The sequence below is a fragment of the Branchiostoma lanceolatum genome, chromosome 8 (assembly GCF_035083965.1).
Source record: "Branchiostoma lanceolatum isolate klBraLanc5 chromosome 8, klBraLanc5.hap2, whole genome shotgun sequence".
Lineage (NCBI taxonomy): Eukaryota > Metazoa > Chordata > Leptocardii > Amphioxiformes > Branchiostomatidae > Branchiostoma > Branchiostoma lanceolatum.
The window spans coordinates 13,464,556-13,485,145 of NC_089729.1; the positions used below are offsets into that span (position 1 = coordinate 13,464,556).

General features: G+C 39.1%; 1 protein-coding gene across 7 annotated transcripts in view; it reads left to right on the plus strand.

Annotated features, from left to right (window-relative positions):
• Positions 1 to 2,789: 2,789 nt before the first annotated feature.
• The window catches only part of LOC136440832 (trinucleotide repeat-containing gene 6C protein-like), a 41,292-nt gene continuing 23,491 nt past the window's right edge, over positions 2,790 to 20,590 (plus strand). For 6 of the 7 annotated variants that reach the window (XM_066436956.1, XM_066436960.1, XM_066436958.1 and 3 more), the window contains exons 1-3: positions 2,790 to 3,011; positions 5,713 to 5,771; positions 19,797 to 19,863. In XM_066436956.1, coding sequence (XP_066293053.1) covers positions 2,948 to 3,011; positions 5,713 to 5,771; positions 19,797 to 19,863 — 190 coding nt within the window. In that variant the 5' untranslated portion in view covers positions 2,790 to 2,947. Of the gene's footprint in view, positions 3,012 to 5,712; positions 5,772 to 19,273; positions 19,404 to 19,796; positions 19,864 to 20,590 lie in introns of those variants that run through there. The other variant, XM_066436962.1, reaches the window with a different exon arrangement.

Below are 20,590 nucleotides of genomic sequence, written 5' to 3' on the forward strand. Positions count from 1 at the left end.
GAAAACATAACCTTGGCAAAGCTAATGATACTAGATTTTAACTCAGCGCACACCGATTATACTGTATTACCAAAGTTTTCTCAGTCGCGCCACTTTTCTCTTCATGAATAATCAATGAGCGGTAAAGTACTTTCTTCAGCCACATAAATCTTACGTAGAGAGCGGGCGAAAGAAAGACTTATATAGCTGGTAATTTCCACTGATATAAATGTATCCCGCCCGGCGACCAGACATCCGTGGAAATTATTATCTCCATGAAAAATGGAGATATAGTTTTGGGTGTGTCTGTGTGTCTGTCTGTTTGCCTGTTTGTCTGTCTGTCTGTTTGTGTTTCCGGACTACTGTAGTCAGCATAACTCAAAAACCTCTTGATGGATTACGATGATATTTGGTATGTGGGCAGGTGTTGTGAAGCCAAAATTCAAGGTCGATTTTGGGCCCCCTAGGCCTGGTATGTGACCTTGGTACTGCAGCAGAAATTCCATTTTTGTATCTCTTGTTCTATAGGGAAAAGGGCGATGCCATTCCCGATATGGAGAGAATGCGTGTTAATTTTCACGGACGCTCTATGTTATTATATTAGGGCTGAACTCAAGTTTTCCCGTGCACCCTTCGTGTGATCTGAGGTCGTTTTAGAGGTTAAAGAAATGTGTAGCGCATATGTAACTATTCTATTCCATCCTTTGCAGGTTTGTATTCAGGTTGTACGTTCGTCTGTATTTCAAGTTGTGGGTCAGCCGTTACCAGCGCGCTAGCTAGAGCTGCCTTGGGTGGTCCAGTGTAATGACTTGCAATTGTTTCATAAGATAATACTAATGTAACGTTACAATATAACGTTAGAATATCTACATGTCTTTCAGTAACTAGATTTTAAGGTTAAGTGGGCTAGTAACCGTTAACCTTTCGCCTATACTAACCGAAGTTCGTTTTGCCATGGCAGCGCACACGTAGTTGGGCGAACTCATTCTCTTGTGGTGGGCTCATTTAATCAAAAAACTGTAGCAAAACTGGAACTAACCTAACACCATTCTCGAGATTGTAATCACCGCTAGTAATTTGCGTCAACAGGTGGTTTCTTTAGGGGGGATTACGGTATTTCGAACTTGATTGATAAACCATCGCTAAAGGGCGTTTTGCATGTGACGTCACAGTCTCCATGCGCTGGTTGGTCTAGCCTGGAAGCTAAGTGTACGTGTTCTATAAATGCCCATGTGTACATGGTCACAGTGTAATGTCACAGATTAGTTTAGTTGACTTGATCTGAATTCAAATCAACTTCCAGGTTTCACAATTCAACATGGCGGACAATACCTACGTCATAGTCACGTGATTGTAAAACAATTATATATGAAAACATCCATGACCAGGCGATGATTAGGACACGGAATGTCACGAATGACACATCTGCTTGGAGGATAAAGGACATGCCTATGCCCAATATGGCTCCTTTGTACGGAAAACTGTACGGCTTCTTGGATTTTCAAAGCCTACATAATAAATAGAATTCGAAGATCACATGACCCCCCTTGAAATGTTTCTTGTGACTTTTGTGTTTAATTCAATATTGCGAATTTCTCGCTACTGCGGGACCAACTTTGGACCTGGGCCAACCTAACCTTCCCATCCTGTCAGTCTCCGGTTCAACCCCATTTTCCGCCTCACATCCTGTCACTCTGCTGCAAACTTGAATAACTACGAACGTTCGAACCCACGCAAACACAAACAAACGAACAAACCGAAAACAATACCTCCGTTTTCACACAGGTAATAACATTAAAGGGCCCCGTTGCATCATTTTTGCAACAGAGTTAAAACTGTATATTTTTATATCCTGCATTCAGTATTTCAGTGTTTGAAATGACACATTTCGGCGCTAACCTTCTAGTTTGTCAATAATGCAAAACGATATTTGTACGAGGATGGTATGTACATTGTACTTAATTTATAAGTCTTTGATGAAACTACTTTCAGTTGGCAGGATTTTTATTGATCTTAGATAACCTACTTGTCCATTTCGTCATGCGACATGAGAAAATGTGTCCTCTACGTTTGATAATTGACATTGATATCGACAACGGCTATCGACATTTCATCCTTTCCCTTTGATAAAGACATCCACCTGGCCATATATTGAAATCCTTTTCACGTATACTATGGCTGACCAGCACACACTAACTTTTCATGACGTATCAGTTTTTAGGCGGTTCATATTATTAAAACCGTTGTCGACACATGTTTGACGTTGGTGGTTTCTAGGTCATACCAAGAACGGGGGTTTTAATAGATAGCTGGCTATATATCAGAAACAAAGAACGTTATTATGATTGATATCAGTTTTCTAATGTACTAGTAAATTGTAGAATAACCTATTTTAGGATCAGCCAACTAGAAATTCGATGCTCTTGTCATTTCCTTACATGATCAAATCATGTTGAACTAATACTTGCCGCTTATCAAATGTGATTTATTAGCTGTATGACCGGTACAACCACCCTTCCACCACCTTTGTTTTAGTCTGGAGTCAACCGGACACATAAATAGAACCTCATTTTTTGTTTGTTTATTTGTTTGTTTTATCAACGAAAGGTGCATATGTAAAACCTCAAGGAGGCCAAGGCCTGTGGGCGGCGGCACGATCTTGTCCTTTATTTGTTTATTTATTTATTTATTTTTTAATTAAAGAAAATATATAAAACCTCACGGAGGCCAAGGCCTGTGGGGCGGCGGCACGATCTTGGCCTCTACGTCACGCCGCGCGGTGCACGTCGGGTATTTAACCGGCTGGAATGTGCAGGGTACAAGGTAAACACCAGCGCCATTTTGTCTAGTCTGGGTTTACCGACTTCTCTATAATAATCTAGTCCAAAATTTTCCCGACATTTTTTCTTCGCCGTCCAGCTCCGAGAAATCGCCACCAGATGGACGTGCGGTGAGACGGAGCACTTCCATGGCGTCAGATGACATCGACAACTGTTATGACATATTAGGAATAGAGCCAGATGCTTCAGCGAGTGAGTATACAAGCGTATAAAAATACACACACACACAAGAAAGAGAGCTCCGCCTACGTCGCTTATATCACCGGTTTTCTAGATGTGGCTTGCCATTTCCTGTCTTTTAAAACTGCAGACAGCTACAGAAACCTGTTTTGAAGAATAAATAGGCTTTGGTTAGCTTAAATTCGCGACACATGTCGCTGTGCACAATTTTATTTTGCATAGACGATACAGGAGTCGTAAAAAAGGCGAGACAAAACGCTAGCCATCGCCATTTTTGTTGGAAGCTCGCCTTCTAGCTAGCGCAAGCAAAGGCAGCTAGAGCTAAATCTTTAGTAGGAATCTGTACGCACGGAGCGTTATGTTTCTGTACAAAGAGTTTACTTTATTTGCTATTTTTGTGTCTGTTTTTGCAAAGATATATATTCGAGAATCTGCGAGTTTGATATTTTTTTTCGTATTTTCCTGGAGCAGTTGAGCTGAATTCACGCGAATTCACGTGAATTCTCGCGATTATCATCAACGCTAGTAGTTTTGTGGTTTCCACCTTGTTGAGCCACAAGAATTTTTACTTGTTTGTGGCTGTTTTAAGCTTCAGTTATCTTCAAAATGTGGCAAGGAAGTAAATATGTGGTTATGTCAGCTGTATAATTTGTAGGGTCAGCTTTGGCTGCCTTGTTACTAAGTAATGCTCACCAAATCTCCAAGCAGATGTTGGGGTGAAAGATCGTAACGCTTTTTGACCGCCAGGCATCTCAGACAGTCTGCTGTCCCAAATAATTATGATAGCCTCGTGGCTTTAGATGCGTAACGTTACTAGTTCTCTGAAAATCGCAACGTTGAAGTAATATGTGTAAAATTATTTGGGTGACGGACAGTAATAGAAGGAAGTCCGTCAGAAAAAAACGTCACTTTCTTTCACCCAATATCTGCTTGGAGATAAGCTCATTCTCCCTTTGGCCAGTATGACTTTGCCCCACACAGCTTTTGATACGACTCTCATTTATATTACTGTAAATCCATTTTTTTCACTGATTTAATAAATTCAGGGTAGGAGAGGAAAGTCGGTTTTCGCTGTTTTGAATTTGTGTTAAAAAATAATGCTGTAGCATAAAAACACATCTTTTAAAATTGTTAACAGTGTCATGATTTTGCAGTGGAGAGACTTGAAAAAAAAAAACCCACACATAGCGAATGTTTCCAGATTTACAGTAAGAACAGCTCAGTGGTTTCCCACGCTCTGTGTACCTTACGACAAGAAGTGTACTCACTAACCCTGACTTTTTTTGGCCTAATGGTTGTAGCTGCCTCGTATAAAAGGATAGTGTTAAATTCTTTGAAGAAGGATATTGTTGAATTCTCTGAAAAGGGACATTATTGTACGATTTTTAAAAGATGGCCTTGTAATTTGTATCCGTACTGACCGTAGGCAGTGTTATTTGCCTGAATGACAATACTGTAAATGCAATTAAGTTTGCATGGTTTTAATTTTGCGGTAGGGAGAAAATGGAGGGTTCGCGGTGGTTTTAAGTTCGCATTTGAGACAATAGACAATAGTAGACAAAGTAGTAGGAGGGTAAAAAATGTTCGTGGTGGTTTTAAGTTCGCGGTGAAGACCTTACTGCTAAAACCGCGAAAATAAAACAACCGCAAACATTTCTGCATTAACAGTAGACAGTGTTCTCACTAGGATTTTTTCACAGCGTAGGGGCATCTCTGGGCGGCAAAGCCGCATGGCGAGCACTACAGGTGTAAGAATGAAGGTTACAGGCAGGAATATTTTAGGGGGGTCTGGGGCATCCTCCCCCTGGAAATTTTGAACTTTAAAACTCTCAAAGACACTATTTGCTGCATTTTGAGGGCTAAAGTTTGTGAAATAAAGCCAAAGTATTTTACTTTTGCATCAAAACCACAGAAAATCCCCCCTATGTGGGTTGAAACACAGCGTAGGGGCCAAAATCACAGCATAGGGGATCCACATCAAAGCGTAGGGGCCCCCTATGCTCAACGGCCCTGGCGAGAACCCTGGTAGAGTTAGCACTACTGCATTACAGCATGGAAATTGGATATTATCATAATGGTTCAGTTCAAGTACAGTCTACAGAAACATGTTGTACAGTCGGGTTCGTTTCTGACACAAAATATCATGTACTGGGCATATTGATTAGTAGGAATTGACAAGGTCGAATCAAAAAGTTAGTTGAATTGGGTAATGTAACATTAACAGTATGCTTTGATTGAATGAATGATGAATCAAACTGGGTGTAACTTCTATGTCATTTGGCATACCGCATCAACTGTTCACTTTGACTTGTCAATGCTGTCTTGATTCTTAAATTGACCGCACACAACCAAGCAATCACTCGTCAACGTACATTATGTAGCTTTTTTTTAAAAATGTTTATCGAAAAGTATTTTACTAGAGTACTAAGTATTTTACTAAAATTTTTAGCAGTTTGCAACTTCTAATATTAACTGCTGCCAACATATATACATTATGGAACAGGATATGCTTTGTCCATTTTGTATACCTACAAATGTGTGATGTAATGTCATCTTGTGATGCCCTTTTGAAAACCATTGTGTACGAATCATAAGAATACAGAGAGCAAAAGAGTTGGATATCATATATCATAGTCAATAGGTATAGACAAAGAACGCCTATCATTGTTGAACTTACCAGTTAGACTAATTTTTTCATTGTTTTTTTTTCCAGGTGAGATTCAGAAGGCCTACCTTAACGTTGCGTTGCTATATCATCCTGATAGAACTGAGGTAAGTCTTTTGATACTACTGTAAATCTTGAAATGTTAGCGATAGTTATATTTTTCGTGGTTAGTTCTCCACTGCATTTCCATTGTAGTACTACTGTACTACTGAATTATTTTGTATCCACTTAAAACTCCACGAAAACCTTTCTCCCTAACTGACTAATTCAGTCTCTGCAAAAATAATTGTATTTACAGTATTATGAATAGAATAATCGTGATGTACGTTGTTGTAGAATTGACATACCACTAATTCTGTCATTTCTGACATAAGTTCCATAGCAAAGGAGAGTAAATTGCGTCCGATGGCAGTTAGAATTTGAATATTCAAAATGAAGTTCAGTTAATTTCATCAGATGGCAGTTGGAGTTAAAATTTTTGAAATGAAGTTCATTGATTTCATTGGCTGTGTGTGGATGTTTGTGAAATGAGCCAGCAGCCGCCCAGTGGAGACATCTCCGGCGATGTCACTCAGAAATAGTAAGGTAAACTGGGCACGACATTTCTGCAATGAATAACATCCGCCCGTGGTGTAAATTAAAGTTTCTTGGCTGTAAGCGTAGCTATTTTTTTCATATCCTGCCATGTTTGAATGTCATGTTATTGAGAACTTATAATACAGCCTGGTTTGCTATGGCCAGGTAGTGTACCTTTATTACTATATAGCATATATTTATATATTTTTACTGTGCTCAAAATGCTAGATATTTCTGTTTTCTTAGTCATTCATAATACCATGCCTATGTTCCCTTACATGTACTATGATGTAACTTGCTAAATTATGCATTGGAGGTATTATTTTAGCTTAGTACAAAATTTTCAGATTTATTGTGAGAAGAATTTTGCTGGTCTTGAAATGTCATGTGATTATGCTATCTTCATAGTCATACTGCATAGTGATAGAAATTATTGCTGATTTTTTTTATAGACTTATCACAGATTACAATGTCTATTTAATGGAAATTGGCTATTATCAATTAACTTCTTTTTGCTTTTCTCTGAGACAGACTCAAAACATACAGTATACCTTGTACTTATGAACCAGATGGATAGCATAGACACAAGTTGATTCTTAGCACACGTATGATCTGTATATGTGTAGACGGTAGAACCGCCGTTTGGGTAATAGTCTAATACATCTCATTTTTGTATCTGTATAGTATAAACTGGTATAACAATCCTTTAGTATAACATACCAGCTTCTGTATCTACATCTGTATAGCTGGTATAACCACCCCTTAGCGTAACTCAGTCACAGCTTCTGTATCTGCATCTGTATAGCCGGTATAACCGCCCTTCGGCATTGCATACCAACTTCTGTATCTGTATAGCCGGTATAAGTGCCCTCTGGCGTAAATACTAGCTTCTGTGTCTGTATCTGTATAGCAGATATAACTGCGAAGTTATACCGCATGTATGCCCTTTGGTGTAACATACCAGCTTCTGTATCTGTATAGCCGGTATAACCACACTTTGACACAACACGCCAGCTTCTGAATCTGTATAGCCGGTATAAACGCCCTTTGATGTAACACACCAGCTTCTGTATCTGTATAGCCTGTATAACCGCCCTTCAGCAGTGCATACCAGCTGTGTAGTTGAATGGTTAAATGTTTGGGGGCGTAAAAGATCAAGGACATGGCAACCAATTTTAGAACATAACTCAACGTTTACGCTAGATTTGTTCGGTGAAGAGAACAGACTTTCCAAGTCCTGGATTCCCAAATATTTTCTTGGTGGATAGTGTGTATAGTACCGGTGTGGAATACACTGTATAACACACAGCTGTGGGCACTACCACGCAACTCTAACATATAGCCCTTAAAAGGTCATGGTCATATTTACCGCCTCTTTTTTAGGCTTATGTCCATATGGGCTGCCCTCTTCAGTTTTTGATGCTATAAATTGTAGATATTTGAGGCGGTTAGAAAACTTTCATTTTTATGGTTTTTCATTAGTATTATGACTGGTCACACCAGAAACAGGTACTTTACATACATTGCAAAACACCGCTTTCCCCTTTAACAGCAAAACCTTCATCATCTTAAAATAAATGACTTTAAAGTATGCCAGAAGAAAAGCTGACCGTATCGAATATACAACATGACTTGCGAGATGTCATGGGATGTTTTTTGTTTGATAACATCTTCAACCTTTTAGAACGCCCAGAAGGAAAAAAGGTTTTATGTAAAAGAATTATGCTCCCTTTCAATAGAGCAAATAGGCCGCAAGCAGTTCTGAGCCTCTCAGTGTAAGAGGTAATTAACTTTCAAGGCCACGCCGAGTAAACCAAGGTCACACAATTGCTATAATCCCCAAGGGGAGAATTCCCTTTGTATGAAGGGGTGGGCTTTCTGGCAATGATTAGAAATTCTTTTTGAAACATTCCGAATCCAATTTTGAATCTTCTTGAAATGACGCTGAGAAGCGGTTTATTTGTTGTTGATTTTGAGAAGATAGAAAGGGAAAAGATCAAAGAACCCTTAAGCATATGCAAGCATTGTGGAGGGTCTGCATGGGGAGAACCTGGCAAAGCTTAGCGGGAAATTTAGGAAGGCCTGCAACACTTGATGGTAAAACCAAATTCAGAACGACTAACAATGTTTAGTGGTAAATTGACTTCTTATTGCAATAGGTTTTAGGAACGAGTGCTTTGGATTGTTTCATTGTGTTCATAGGGATGTCTGGCAAAACTAGACTGTCACTCGGAACACAGACACAAGCAAGCTCTCCGTCGTGACTTTGGGGCAATCTGGCACTGGATTCACGAGACGAATAGTTTGTCAATAACGCTTAACAATGGATTCAGAATACCAAATAACAGGCCACGTAGAATTAGAGCGACCAATTACGCCTCACAAAAAATTTACCAACAGCGCTTAACAATGAATTAGAGCAGACCAGCTTCAATTAATGATAAATTAGAAAGCTGATTCTCTGAATGCAGAAATGTTCGCAGTGGTTTTATGTTCGCGGTTTTCGCGGCGACCATTTTACTGTGAACTTAAAGTCACCTCTAACATTTTTGTCCAATACTGTAGCAGTATGTGGCTATAGTGCTGCCGCAAACTTAAAACTACATTTTACATCAAATAAAATGGTCAAAGTTGCTACCATCCTATATGAGGCAAAACCTAATGCTGTGTTGCTTGCCACGGCTCGTAGTTTTGGATTTCAGCGATCTCGTCATATCAATCTCAAAACACCTGTAGGAAAAAGTAGTGCCTTGATGATGGGGCTGTTGTTTATTTTCCTTTTGATACTTCAGCTGCAAGAATATGGGGTCTATGTAGGAAAAACTGGAAAGTGGACAAAACCAAGCTGCAAGTATTAGGCTGTAGGAAGAATAAGCTGCTGGGGGGGGGGGGAATCATTTCCAGGTCTCATCAAGACCTACTTAGCCTGAATGTCATCCTGTTTCAGTTCCAGGTTCTACCTTGAACTGAAACAGGATGACACTCAGGCTAGATCTACTCACGTACCAAATAGTTTTTGATAAAGAATAGATCAAGAATACCAAATATCAAGACAATCCATCCAGGCCTTCTTGAGTTGTTCAACCACATACATACAAACACACATACCCAAATACATGTACCCACATACAAATGCACCGAAAAGCTAACGTTCTTGGCAAAGGTAATTATGATTGATCATTCACCAAAATTAAAGCAGACGTACAGTGGAGCCTTGATACATGCATATGTAGAAGAGAGAACAAAGCTGACTTCATTATTTATGACATGAAATGTACCAAACAAGCTTATAGAATATTTTTAGAAACTGTCTAGCTTTGTTCTTTTTACACTATTCAAAATTAGTGTATAAAAGCTTTAAAAGAACACAGCATATTCAGGACCCTCAGATGTTCAGAATCCAACTGGCTCCACTGTTATCACAAGTTGCACTCAACTCCAGCAGCTGTAAAAGAGAAACTGTGAGGAGTTCAGGAATGAAAATAGACCTGTGACCTATGGCGGCATGTAATAATACTGTAATTCTTGTTTCTTTCGTTTCACTGTTACTTAATGTTCACTGTTTTCACAGTCACCTCTGTACTGTGAACTTATCATCACCTAGAAATAACCTGTTGTTATCATTTACGATTCCTTCACACAGCCATTCTGTAAATCACTTGCCGTTACTGGGAAGTTAAAGTTCTGTGAAAATTTCCATAAATTGAATTACAGTATATCATCATGTATGTGTGCAATTTCAGCTTCCTACAATAACTGGAAGTGGGTCATACAAAATCTATAATGAACTGCCCCGTATATTAATGTATGACTATGAGAAATGGATAGAGTACATGCCAGACCTTTTGATGTAAGTGGTACTTACCATTTACTACTAGGCAATTAACATAATGAAAATAGGACCTTAGAACAAAGCTTGATAACGTTAAATTTTAGCTAACAGATGATTTTAACTCTATCACAGTATCAGCATTTGATGAAGATTGTGTTTCCTCCAAAAGGTCTAGGGGATTTCTCATTCTTCCTTGTGATTGGCTGTTCAGATGATTGCATCACATCTGGTAAGGATGGTTGCAACATTGTGAAAGGGCTGCCAGCAGCTCCACCTATCTGTCAAATGAGAACTGCAGGCATAATGCATTATTCAGCAGCAAGCTAGATTGGAGGGCGCTGGAAACGTGCCATCTAAAATGCCAGTCGATATTGGAAACACATTTAATGTTGTAACATGAGTTAAGAGTTGATTGTAGATATAATTTCGCCTCCAAAAAGTATGTTTTTTGCGCTTTATGCAGTGCAGCTGAGCAAAAAATTTTAGTACACAAAAATTTGTGTGACTTAGGAAAAATTAAGAGCATAAGACTGGTCCAAATCCAGTACACATGTCTGGCCATACCTCAAATAGCTGTGGGAAATGTCAGCAAGTCCTTCAAAATGCCATCCGTCTGTACAACAGTCAATTGTAGTCTGCGTCGTAGTTTGTTGTTATGTTATATTGTGTACATACATGTAGGTATGTTATAATATATGTAAGATCAACGCAATTCAGAAGTGCATGTATATGTTACTTCTGTGATGTTGGTTCAAACAAATAAAGATTTGAATTTGAAGATTTGAAAATGATGTTAGAAGAATCCCTTTCCAAAAGCTCTAATACATGTAAATAAATATGCAATTCTGCTAAAAGAAATTCCAGGGTGCGAAATACCTGGTTGCACGTTGCACAGTGCAACAAGATTTCGGTTGGTGCAAGTTAATTCCAAACCCAGGTCGCACAGTGTGCAACCTTATATTTTGAGCCAAAGATTTCAATCGGAGCCCTGGAAGCTCACAAAAACACAGTGTCACTCTCATAAAATTCGGTAAATCTTCAATTGAAATAAAGAAATCAACACTTTTTCGTTTTAAACCATCCAAAACCCTTCATAGATCGTGGAATTTGAGCTTAAAAAGACAAAAACACACTGCCCTCAGCTAAACAAGATGTTGTTAGGTCAATGGGAACACAATACTATCTAATATATATTTTGAAATGTTAGTAGTATTATACGCTACATACGAGCTTGATTTGAAGAAATCGGTGAATGTTGCTGGAGCAACCTGAAATTTGGATGTGCAACCTAGCATTTGCCCTTGGTTGCAACATGGGCAACCTGGCTCAAAAAAGTATTTCGCACCCTGAATTCCGATTGTAAATTGAAAGACATTCCTTAAAAGACAGTCGGCACTTTTCATCTTCGATTCATGTCACTTTGAATTAACAGATTTGGGATATATAAATGAGAGACCCGCGCTAACACATTCCTAGCATCCGGATCAAAATCTCTATGGACAGAAATTTTGATCGGGATCTCTACTTCGATTCTGCCATATCGCAATCTCTACCCGATATGATTTATTAATAGTATTTACAGAGGGCCCAGGTAAGGCATGATCTGTTGTAACTCTGGGTACATGATACTGGGAGCAGGTGCATGAAGGATTTAGTTAGAGAACATGATTATAGTTAATCAAAAGGAGGTTATGTTTTCAGCAGCATGTATATTAGTCCACACCAATTCAATTTTTTTGGGGTTGTCAGATTCGCGGCTTCATTTCTTTCCGATTTAAACAAAAGAATATTTCATTCAGGATATTACATTCAGAATTCTACCCCAAATTTAGTTATTTTGGCACCAAAGAAAGCCAGGAAGATGTTTTAAGTTTATTAGGAATGATGATATGAAAATTAGCCTTGATAAGCTATTGGTGTAAGGAATTTCAGTTCACTGTCGTTGAATTCTAAATTTGTCACTGAATGCTGTGGTACACTATTGGAAGCATTTGTCATACATAACAATGTACTAGTACATGTACCACACCCTGCCAAGCCTTGAAAAGTCTTTCCCTTCTCAAGTTTACATGAAATCCCAGACGGCAATAATTGCATGAACAAGATCTCTCGCATGTACTCTCCTTTTTGTTTTAAACCTTCCTCAGATTGTGAAATTTGCACTGGAAAAACATGAAAACATTGCTGTTTTTGTGTTTATAACTGAACTTTTGTGTTTACTACTGAGTGCTGAATTGCATGTAAAACATACTCAAATATGGAACATGAAACAGGAAAAAAATATTTTAGCACACATATACCATGGGTTCAGGTCCGGACTTAATGCCTAATGATTCTGGACCAGAAGCTGAACCTCTGGATCTAAATCCGGACCTGAACCTGAACACAGGCTTAGGGACTATTATTGTTCGTGATGTATTAAAACCACTGTCTCAACACTATCTACTACATTCAATCTTGTACTGGCGGGTACTGAATTAAGAGATGTCTCTCCCCTGACCAAGGAATGATTCTTCATCCACCGGAACTGTACTTCAGCTACGAGGGTTTAACCCTGATGGACAAAGGAGTCGTCTCTTAGTCTCTCTCTTGCACGGCTTACCTCCCACGTAGACAGCATCATTGTCGTTCCTTCGGGAATGACTTCAAGACAAGAATGCAAATGAACTTAAGAATCCTTGAGTAACAGGAGCTACCATCTGAGGGGTTGGGGTTTTGTGCGCGTGAGAAATTTGCGCGTGAAAAACTTGCGCGTGAAATATTTGCGCGTGAAAAAATAAATTTCAAGAAATGTGTTAGAAAATGTGCACTACTAAATTCTTAGTCAGAAAAATGTTACCCCATGATATGATTTTGCATCTGTTTCCTGAATTTTGGGTTTGAATTTTAGGTCCCTTGGGAATATCTAAGCTGACTCCCAAGGGATTTAAAACCTTTTGGGAGGTTTTAAGCTTAAAACTTGAAATGAGATGACCCACAATGGAATTAAGTATCTTATTGTTGCATTCTACAGTTCAAAATGTTGTTCTTTCAATCTTCAAGTGATTTTTAAGTGATTTCCAAATGTTATGTTTTCACGCGCAAAAAAGTTTGAAATTTGCGCGTGAAAGAAACTGCATGAGAAAACATTAAATTAGGCTAATAGAATGGAGAAAAGCTTCAAATAGTTACATTTTACAATACAAAACCTTATATAAGTAAGTTGACTATGTATTTCTTAAAGATTTAAGTGATTTTCAAATGTTTAGGTTTCAAGCCCCAAAAAGTTTAACTATTCCCAAGGGACTTATTCCCAAGGGACTAAAAAATCAAAAGTTTTCAAACCATAAATTCAGGTGTCAGATGAAAAATTGTATGATGGGATCACATTTTCCTGTCTAAGAAAATTATACTGCACATTTTCTGACACATTTTAAAGAAATTTATTTTTTCACGCGCAAATTCTTCGCGCGCAAATTTTCACGCGCAAATTTTTCACGCGCAGAAAACCCGTTCCCCATCTGAGCAGTGTTAAATGATTCTTGGACGTTGGAGGTACATATTGAGGTTTTGGAGAAGAAAAACAGGTTTAGATGTTAGAAATCATAATGATAAAGAAAAGAATAGAATAAATGCAATCCACTTATATAATTATTAAGATGCTGCTGCTCTGATTGAAATTGAATTTCGCTGGAACGGCGGCGTATATATTTGGGAGAGGAGGGGTGACGCAATTTCTTACACGGGCCAAGGTTCTCTAATGCCGGCAAGAGACTTTTGCCGCTGGGGGACGCCGCCTCGCCGGCGATTTTTCTGGAAAATGTCTGCGTTTAAAGCGTGGGAATACCAGGAATATAGCATCCTATTTCGCACCGAAGAGAACTTCTGACAGCAACGATTGTAGTGCTTCGACTTCGGATAAGCCTGACACAGCCAAAAAACAGAATACTGGTATCGACTATTGATATTGTTGAGTAGCTAAATAAACCAAGGAGGTTAAAATCTCCTTGAATAAACTATTGATATTGTTGTTTCTGAGTTTTTAGTTGTCTTTCACCTGAAGTATTGTATGTCAAGGTCCTGTGGAGAAGTTGATTGACTGCCACGATTATCATAAATATGACCTTCAAAACTGAAAAAGAAGCCTTCTCAATAGCCTTAAATGCAAGAGCTTTCGCAGCCCTCCAACCCCTGCCCCGATGCTGTGAAAAAAACTGGCGAGAACGCTGGGTTGTGTGATTCTGTTAGGAATGGGTTTTTTTTAAAAGGTTTTTGAAACGGTGAAAGGTTCTGGTATTGTGAGATGGACAAATGAAATGAGTCTCATTTTGCAGTACTATTGATTGATAGCTGATCTTATCTAGCCTCCACCAGACCCTCCTAAGGGCGCCTGGATCATAGAATGGGGCAGAAAAAGGACTAATTAGCCAGTAGAGTCAAGTCAACGGTGAAGATCACATTTCAGCTGCAAGCAAATGAAACCCTGGCAAATATTCACCCTATAGGCCAAAGTTCACCATTAGAGTCATGCGCAGAGGGTCCATTTTAATGCCAGACAGAAACCGCATGTATATGCTATTTAAAAGTAGCTGCAGGAGGCCTCTTTGTTGGAAATGTTGGTGTTTTTGAGCTGGAATTGACAGGTAAGGGTTGTGGCTATTTCATTTAGTTAGAAAAACAGGGTTTTAGCCGTGTTTGAAGTGTCCGGTACACTTTGAAATAGGTGTAGTTTGGATGTGATCAGGTCTTGTCAAGGGGGGTCAAAGGTCATCTGATGTTTTAATAGAATTTCACCACTTTGCGCCGGTGGAAAATCGGCGAAACTCAGTAGATTGACACTTTAGAGGTCAGACTACGCTGCCAATGTGAGTTTTCTATGACCTAAACTTCAGGTAGGTGACTTTTGACAGCCCTTTCCTTATATGTCTACCATTAAAAGTATAGGGGCCAGCAATTGGTACTCTTTACCCTAGAAGGGTTTTGATAGGGGATTCAAATTCAATATTGACAGCTGCTAGTCGCTTCACGTGATGTAGGGAAGAGTTGCCGGGCATCGTCACAACTTTTGAAGATTCCCAGGGGACTATTCTCCTAGGAATGGTCCCCTGGGAGTACTTCTTGAGACAGGTGCTATGAAGGCTATGGTTGTGGTTTGAGGGCCCATATGATTGATAAAAAAAGTGAAATATAGAGGGGAAAATGTTAAAAGCTGGTCACCCTGGCATATAGAGATAACTCCCAATACATTCAGGGACCTGGAGTTGCATTTACAAGCTGAGAGATCAGACTTTGAAGCATTTAATGAGTGCATACTGTGCACAGACTTGGGGGGGGGGGGTGTCAGGTGGGGCTTAATAAAGGGCTTATATTTGCCTTCGAATTGTTTTTTTTGGGGGGAAAGAGATTGGCTTTGGCTTCAGCTAACTCACTTGAGTCAGATGTATTAGAAATGTTTCCATTTCTGAGTTATTTTGCCATTTTTAAAACTTTTTTTGAACTTTTAGTGACAGTGCTGACAATTGTTGTATGCACTGTCATTGAATGCTTCAAAGTGTATCCTGGCAGCTTTTGAATACAACTTTAGGTGGCCAAAGTGAGGAAGAGTAACCTACTTATGTCAGGGTGAGCAGCTTTTAACTTTTTCTCCTGCTTATGTCAGTTTTTCTTGCAAAATGACATGGGACCTTTCAACTGCCACAGCCTGAGAAAAGCTCTCTGACACCTGTCTCCCAAAGTATTCCCAGGGGACCGTTCCAGGTCAGAGATCTTTGAAACTTGGGTCAGTGCTTGACAACTCTTACCCGCAACATGTGAAGTGATTGGAATTTGTCAATCTTGAACCTGTAGGCTGTAAAAGGCCAAAGTTCACCATTAGAGTCATGCGCAGAGGGTCCATTTTAATGCCAGGCAGAAACCGCATGTATATGCTATTTAAAAGTAGCTGCAGGAGGCCTCTTTGTTGGAAATGTTGGTGTTTTTGAGCTGGAATTGACAGGTAAGGGTTGTGGCTATTTCATTTAGTTAGAAAAACAGGGTTTTAGCCGTGTTTGAAGTGTCCGGTACACTTTGAAATAGGTGTAGTTTGGATGTGATCAGGTCTTGTCAAGGGGGGTCAAAGGTCATCTCCTGATGTTTTAATAGAATTTCACCACTTTGCGCCGGTGGAAAATCGGCGAAACTCAGTAGATTGACACTTTAGAGGTCAGACTACGCTGCCAATGTGAGTTTTCTATGACCTAAACTTCAGGTAGGTGACTTTTGACAGCCCTTTCCTTATATGTCTACCATTAAAAGTATAGGGGCCAGCAATTGGTACTCTTTACCCTATAGCCGGGGTAGTTAGTCTGGTAGAGACGAGATCTTATCCGACTTACCCCCCACCCCCACCCCATATATATTCGATAACATGTTGTAGACATATGACAATGTAATTAGGTCTCACAGAAAAGTCCTTGCTAAGTTGCTTGTACTTGATGTCTTCTTTTGCCACTGGGAAAACTACTTTTGCCTTAAACACTGACCAGAGTTTGAAATACCCACATGCAATTTGCATGCAATTTTCAAGATACACATGTATGCATGTAAAGATATTCTAATGGAAATTAAAATACCTCTCGGGTAGGATGTAACTAGAGGCAGAGGTCTTGTGTAAACTATAAGTTATTTTTTTAATGGATTGTTCAGCTTTGTGGCCCATGATTTAAGCATATGCATGTACTGAACAGTTCAAGCTGCATATCCGGACAAATTTATTTGGTCCATTCACACCTGGATGGACCCCTACTCTTGTTGAGTAGTGTGGTGGGTTCTTAAGTGCGATTGTGTTGTGGCTCTCCTCAAACATGGGACCTCCATTAACGTCCTATTCCAGGGACGTCCGTAGCCGAAGCTACAGTAGGTACTCATTTACTCTTGAGTCGAGTGAGGAAATCGGTTTGAAGTTCCTTTCCTAAGGTCACAACATTTGGACCTGTCAGGGATTTGTACCTCTAGGTTCTGAGTCAAGAAGCCTTAAACCACAAGGCCGCCGTGCCACTGCTGTTATTACTAAACATAAGGGCTCAAAGTCACCTGTCAAGTCCATGTAAACAGGTCAGATTAGAAATGATTCTGCACAGATTTTTTCCATGGATTTGTAGTCATTGTAACCGAAATCCTTGTGTTTTCCGAATGATGTCGTCTCAATGATGAATACAGTAAATGCATTTAAGTTCGCATGGTTTTTATTTCGCGCTAAGGCGAAAATGGAGTGTTCGCAGTGGTTTTAAATTCCCGACAGCACTATACTGCTACAGTATTGGACACAAATGTTTGTGGTGGCTTTAACTTCGCGGTGAAACAGTCCCGCAAAAACCATGAACATTACAACACCCCGCGAACATTTCTGCATTTACAGTACTGTAAATTCAGTTATTGTTTTGTGGACCTTACTTCACAGTAGATGGAGAGAGGAGTCTTTCGCACTTGTTTTAAGTTCCCGGTTGAAACATTTCTACTGTAGTGAAACACACTTTCCCAGTGTCATGATTTTGTAGTATACTGGTCCCGGCAAAAATAGATCCACCACAAATATTTCAAGATTGACGGTAGTGAGACATAGTGCTGTGTAGCTAATACTGATACCGATAGGTCTGTGAAATCCAATGAGGGAAAAGAGTCTGCTGTAGAAAGTACACAGTCTAAAAAAGAGGTCAGTCCAGAGGTCAACTAGCCCGGATTATTGAACACAGTCTATTGTAGGGTCAACAACTTGTTTTTGAGTTTCGTAGCCGAGGACGTCTATGTTTTTAGGTACACCGCCGTAGATTGACTTCGTATTCAATTGTCGTAACTGTTACAGTAATATACTCTTGTACCATATACATTCTATGGGAATAGAAACGTGATGTGCATAAAATTGTATAGTGCAGTTAGCTAAAACCAAGCGCAATGAATGGTGGCATATCATGATTTTGCAAAGCCTGATATTTGCTTACGAGTGGCCTGATTTGATTGATTACCTTAACGAAGGAGGTCATGTTTTCAAATTGTCGTTTGTTAACATGATAACTGGGAAATGTAATTAAATGATTTTTTTTTTAATTTCATTTTGTGTGTGTGTGTGGGTAAGCTTTGTGCAAGGGAAGAATTTATTATATTACCTGACCGTCTTACATGTAGGGGAGGGGAAACATATTTTCTCTTCTTTTTCTATCTTTCTAGAAGGCATCATGCTTTTTGTGGGGTAAAATGGTGTGAATTTTCTGTAGCTTGGCTTTGACGTGATTTTTTTAATCAAAAGTCATATGATAGTGATATCTCGGCTTTTACAATGGTCTGTGTAGGAATATGCCTGTGCCATGGTATTTCAAGCAATTGAGCTACATGTAAACAAATTGGAATACAAATGTACATGGAATTTTGTAAGGTCCATGGAACACTGTACAAAAATATTCTGATAGGCCATAACCATTTGTACAGGGGTATTTGGGGTCGTTAGATACATTTTGGATTTTTGTGCCTTTGTAGTGAAAGCATTGAAGCAGAAAAGACAGTTGAAATTGAGAAAGCTACACGTGCAAAGAATATTCTATAGAAAATTTATTTGAATCACCATCAAAGGTAAAATCTTGCTTCTGGTAAGAAGATTTTTTTTTTTACAAAGGATAGATATTTTGGCTTTGTTTTCCGCAATGATAAAAATGATACCCCATGATAAGAAAATGGAATGATCCAATAGAAGAAAGTATATTTGATAATTTTTTTGAAGTAAGTGAAACGCATATAGATGCGCATGAGGCCCTGACAATCTTTAACAAAAAGGTTTGGGATGGTCCATTTTTGCATGGGGTTCACATCATGCATATTTGTTCACAAATTTTGTCTATTCCCAATTGGCTTCTTGTAAATTATAGTTATTAGATGATTTCTTTGGATGATAGTTATTTCATATTTTTCCCTTCAACTGCATATTGTCATGACTTAAAGTTTTGTAGAAATAAATTGGGCCTTTTGAGGAAGTGATTTTAAACTTGTTTTTCTACCTCAAGCAGTTTACTTTTGTTAAAACGAGAATGGGAAAAATTAGAACATAGTTTTTATTCTATTCTTGTTTCTTGGTTAGAGGCTTATTTTTACTGAAGAATATTGTGAGAAAGGGTAGAAAACAATCACCATATGATGATATATATAGGAACAGTGAGTGGGTGGCCAGGCTATGATTATGGAGGTTAAAGGTTAAAGTTCAGCTTGGTGCCTGCCTCTCAGGTGACCTATATGTACTGCAGCCATTTTCAGCCATTTTGGCCTACCTCTCCGGCCATGTTGAATGGTGACAGTTTTCACCCGTATCCGCCTCCGAACTGTCGGAAAGGTTGGTTTCTGTTCAGGAGTCAATATTAATGGCATATTTTGTGAATATTTGAGGTACTTTCATGTCTATGCTTTGAAAACTGCTGGATATTTTCTTTCATTTGTAAAAGTCAAAATGCCTGCCTGGGGCCCCCAGGTCTATAGGCTTGCATTGATGGCATGCAGCCAAGTTTGGAAATAGCTCTGTCTAGCTGGGCCCCCGAGCTGTTTTTTCCGTGTGTTGTGCCGCCGAACGGCAGGGAAACTACGAAAACGGCAGCCGTAATCCAATTTGTACGCTCCCTGTTCTCTCCGCGAGGGGGTATTAGCATAACAAGGCAATCAGAGGAACACTGAAACAACAAAAACTAGCGGAGTCAATAGTTAACTGTTTTGGTCTTGCCCCCCTTTTCAGAATCAAGATGGGAGGAATTCAGCTACCTTTGACAAGATAAACGCTGCATACAGGGAACTGATATCAGGTAAGCAACATCGATGTTTAATTTAATCAACTGGTGCAATATTAGAACGATGTAAACAAACTATGTGGGTTGTTTGAAATGTGAGGCTTCGGCCGGAAATTTGAACTCACCTACGAGCAGTGGGTGTGTGACCAGCAAAAACGTCGGGCCAAAATTGCTGTCCGATCTAGACACATCTTTTTGTAACTGCCACTCCGTTTGAACATCTAACAAAGTGTTGATTTTTGATTGGCCAATCTTGCAAACGAGATTAGTTGTAAAGTGGTTTGGGGGAAGCTGATGTTATGTTTTGCCTTGGGGTCGTTGACCAAGGCTATACCATCGCAGATTAACAGTTTTGTATTCAATGTAGGCAAGGGTGTGTCTGTCTGTATTTACATGCTAATAAGTAAAGGTGTTTTAAGTCATGGTTGGAAATACTGGGTGCATGTGTACTTTTGTGCACCCAAATTTGAAGCTGTGCACTTTTTTTTTTACTGTACAACTACAAGTGCACCAGTGCAATTAGATATCTGTGTAGGGTAACAAACGTTTGTATGTACTATTGTACACTAGTATACCATATATTCTTGAGTTAATGTCAGAAAATATAAGAAAACGTTTGTTGTATTAGTGGTTTTGAATTTGTTCTTATTCTATTTATTTTATAAGGTGCACACAGGGTTTTTCCTGTTCACCTGAATTTTTAGATTGGTTAGGCACCAAGTCCCAAAAATGAATTTCAAGT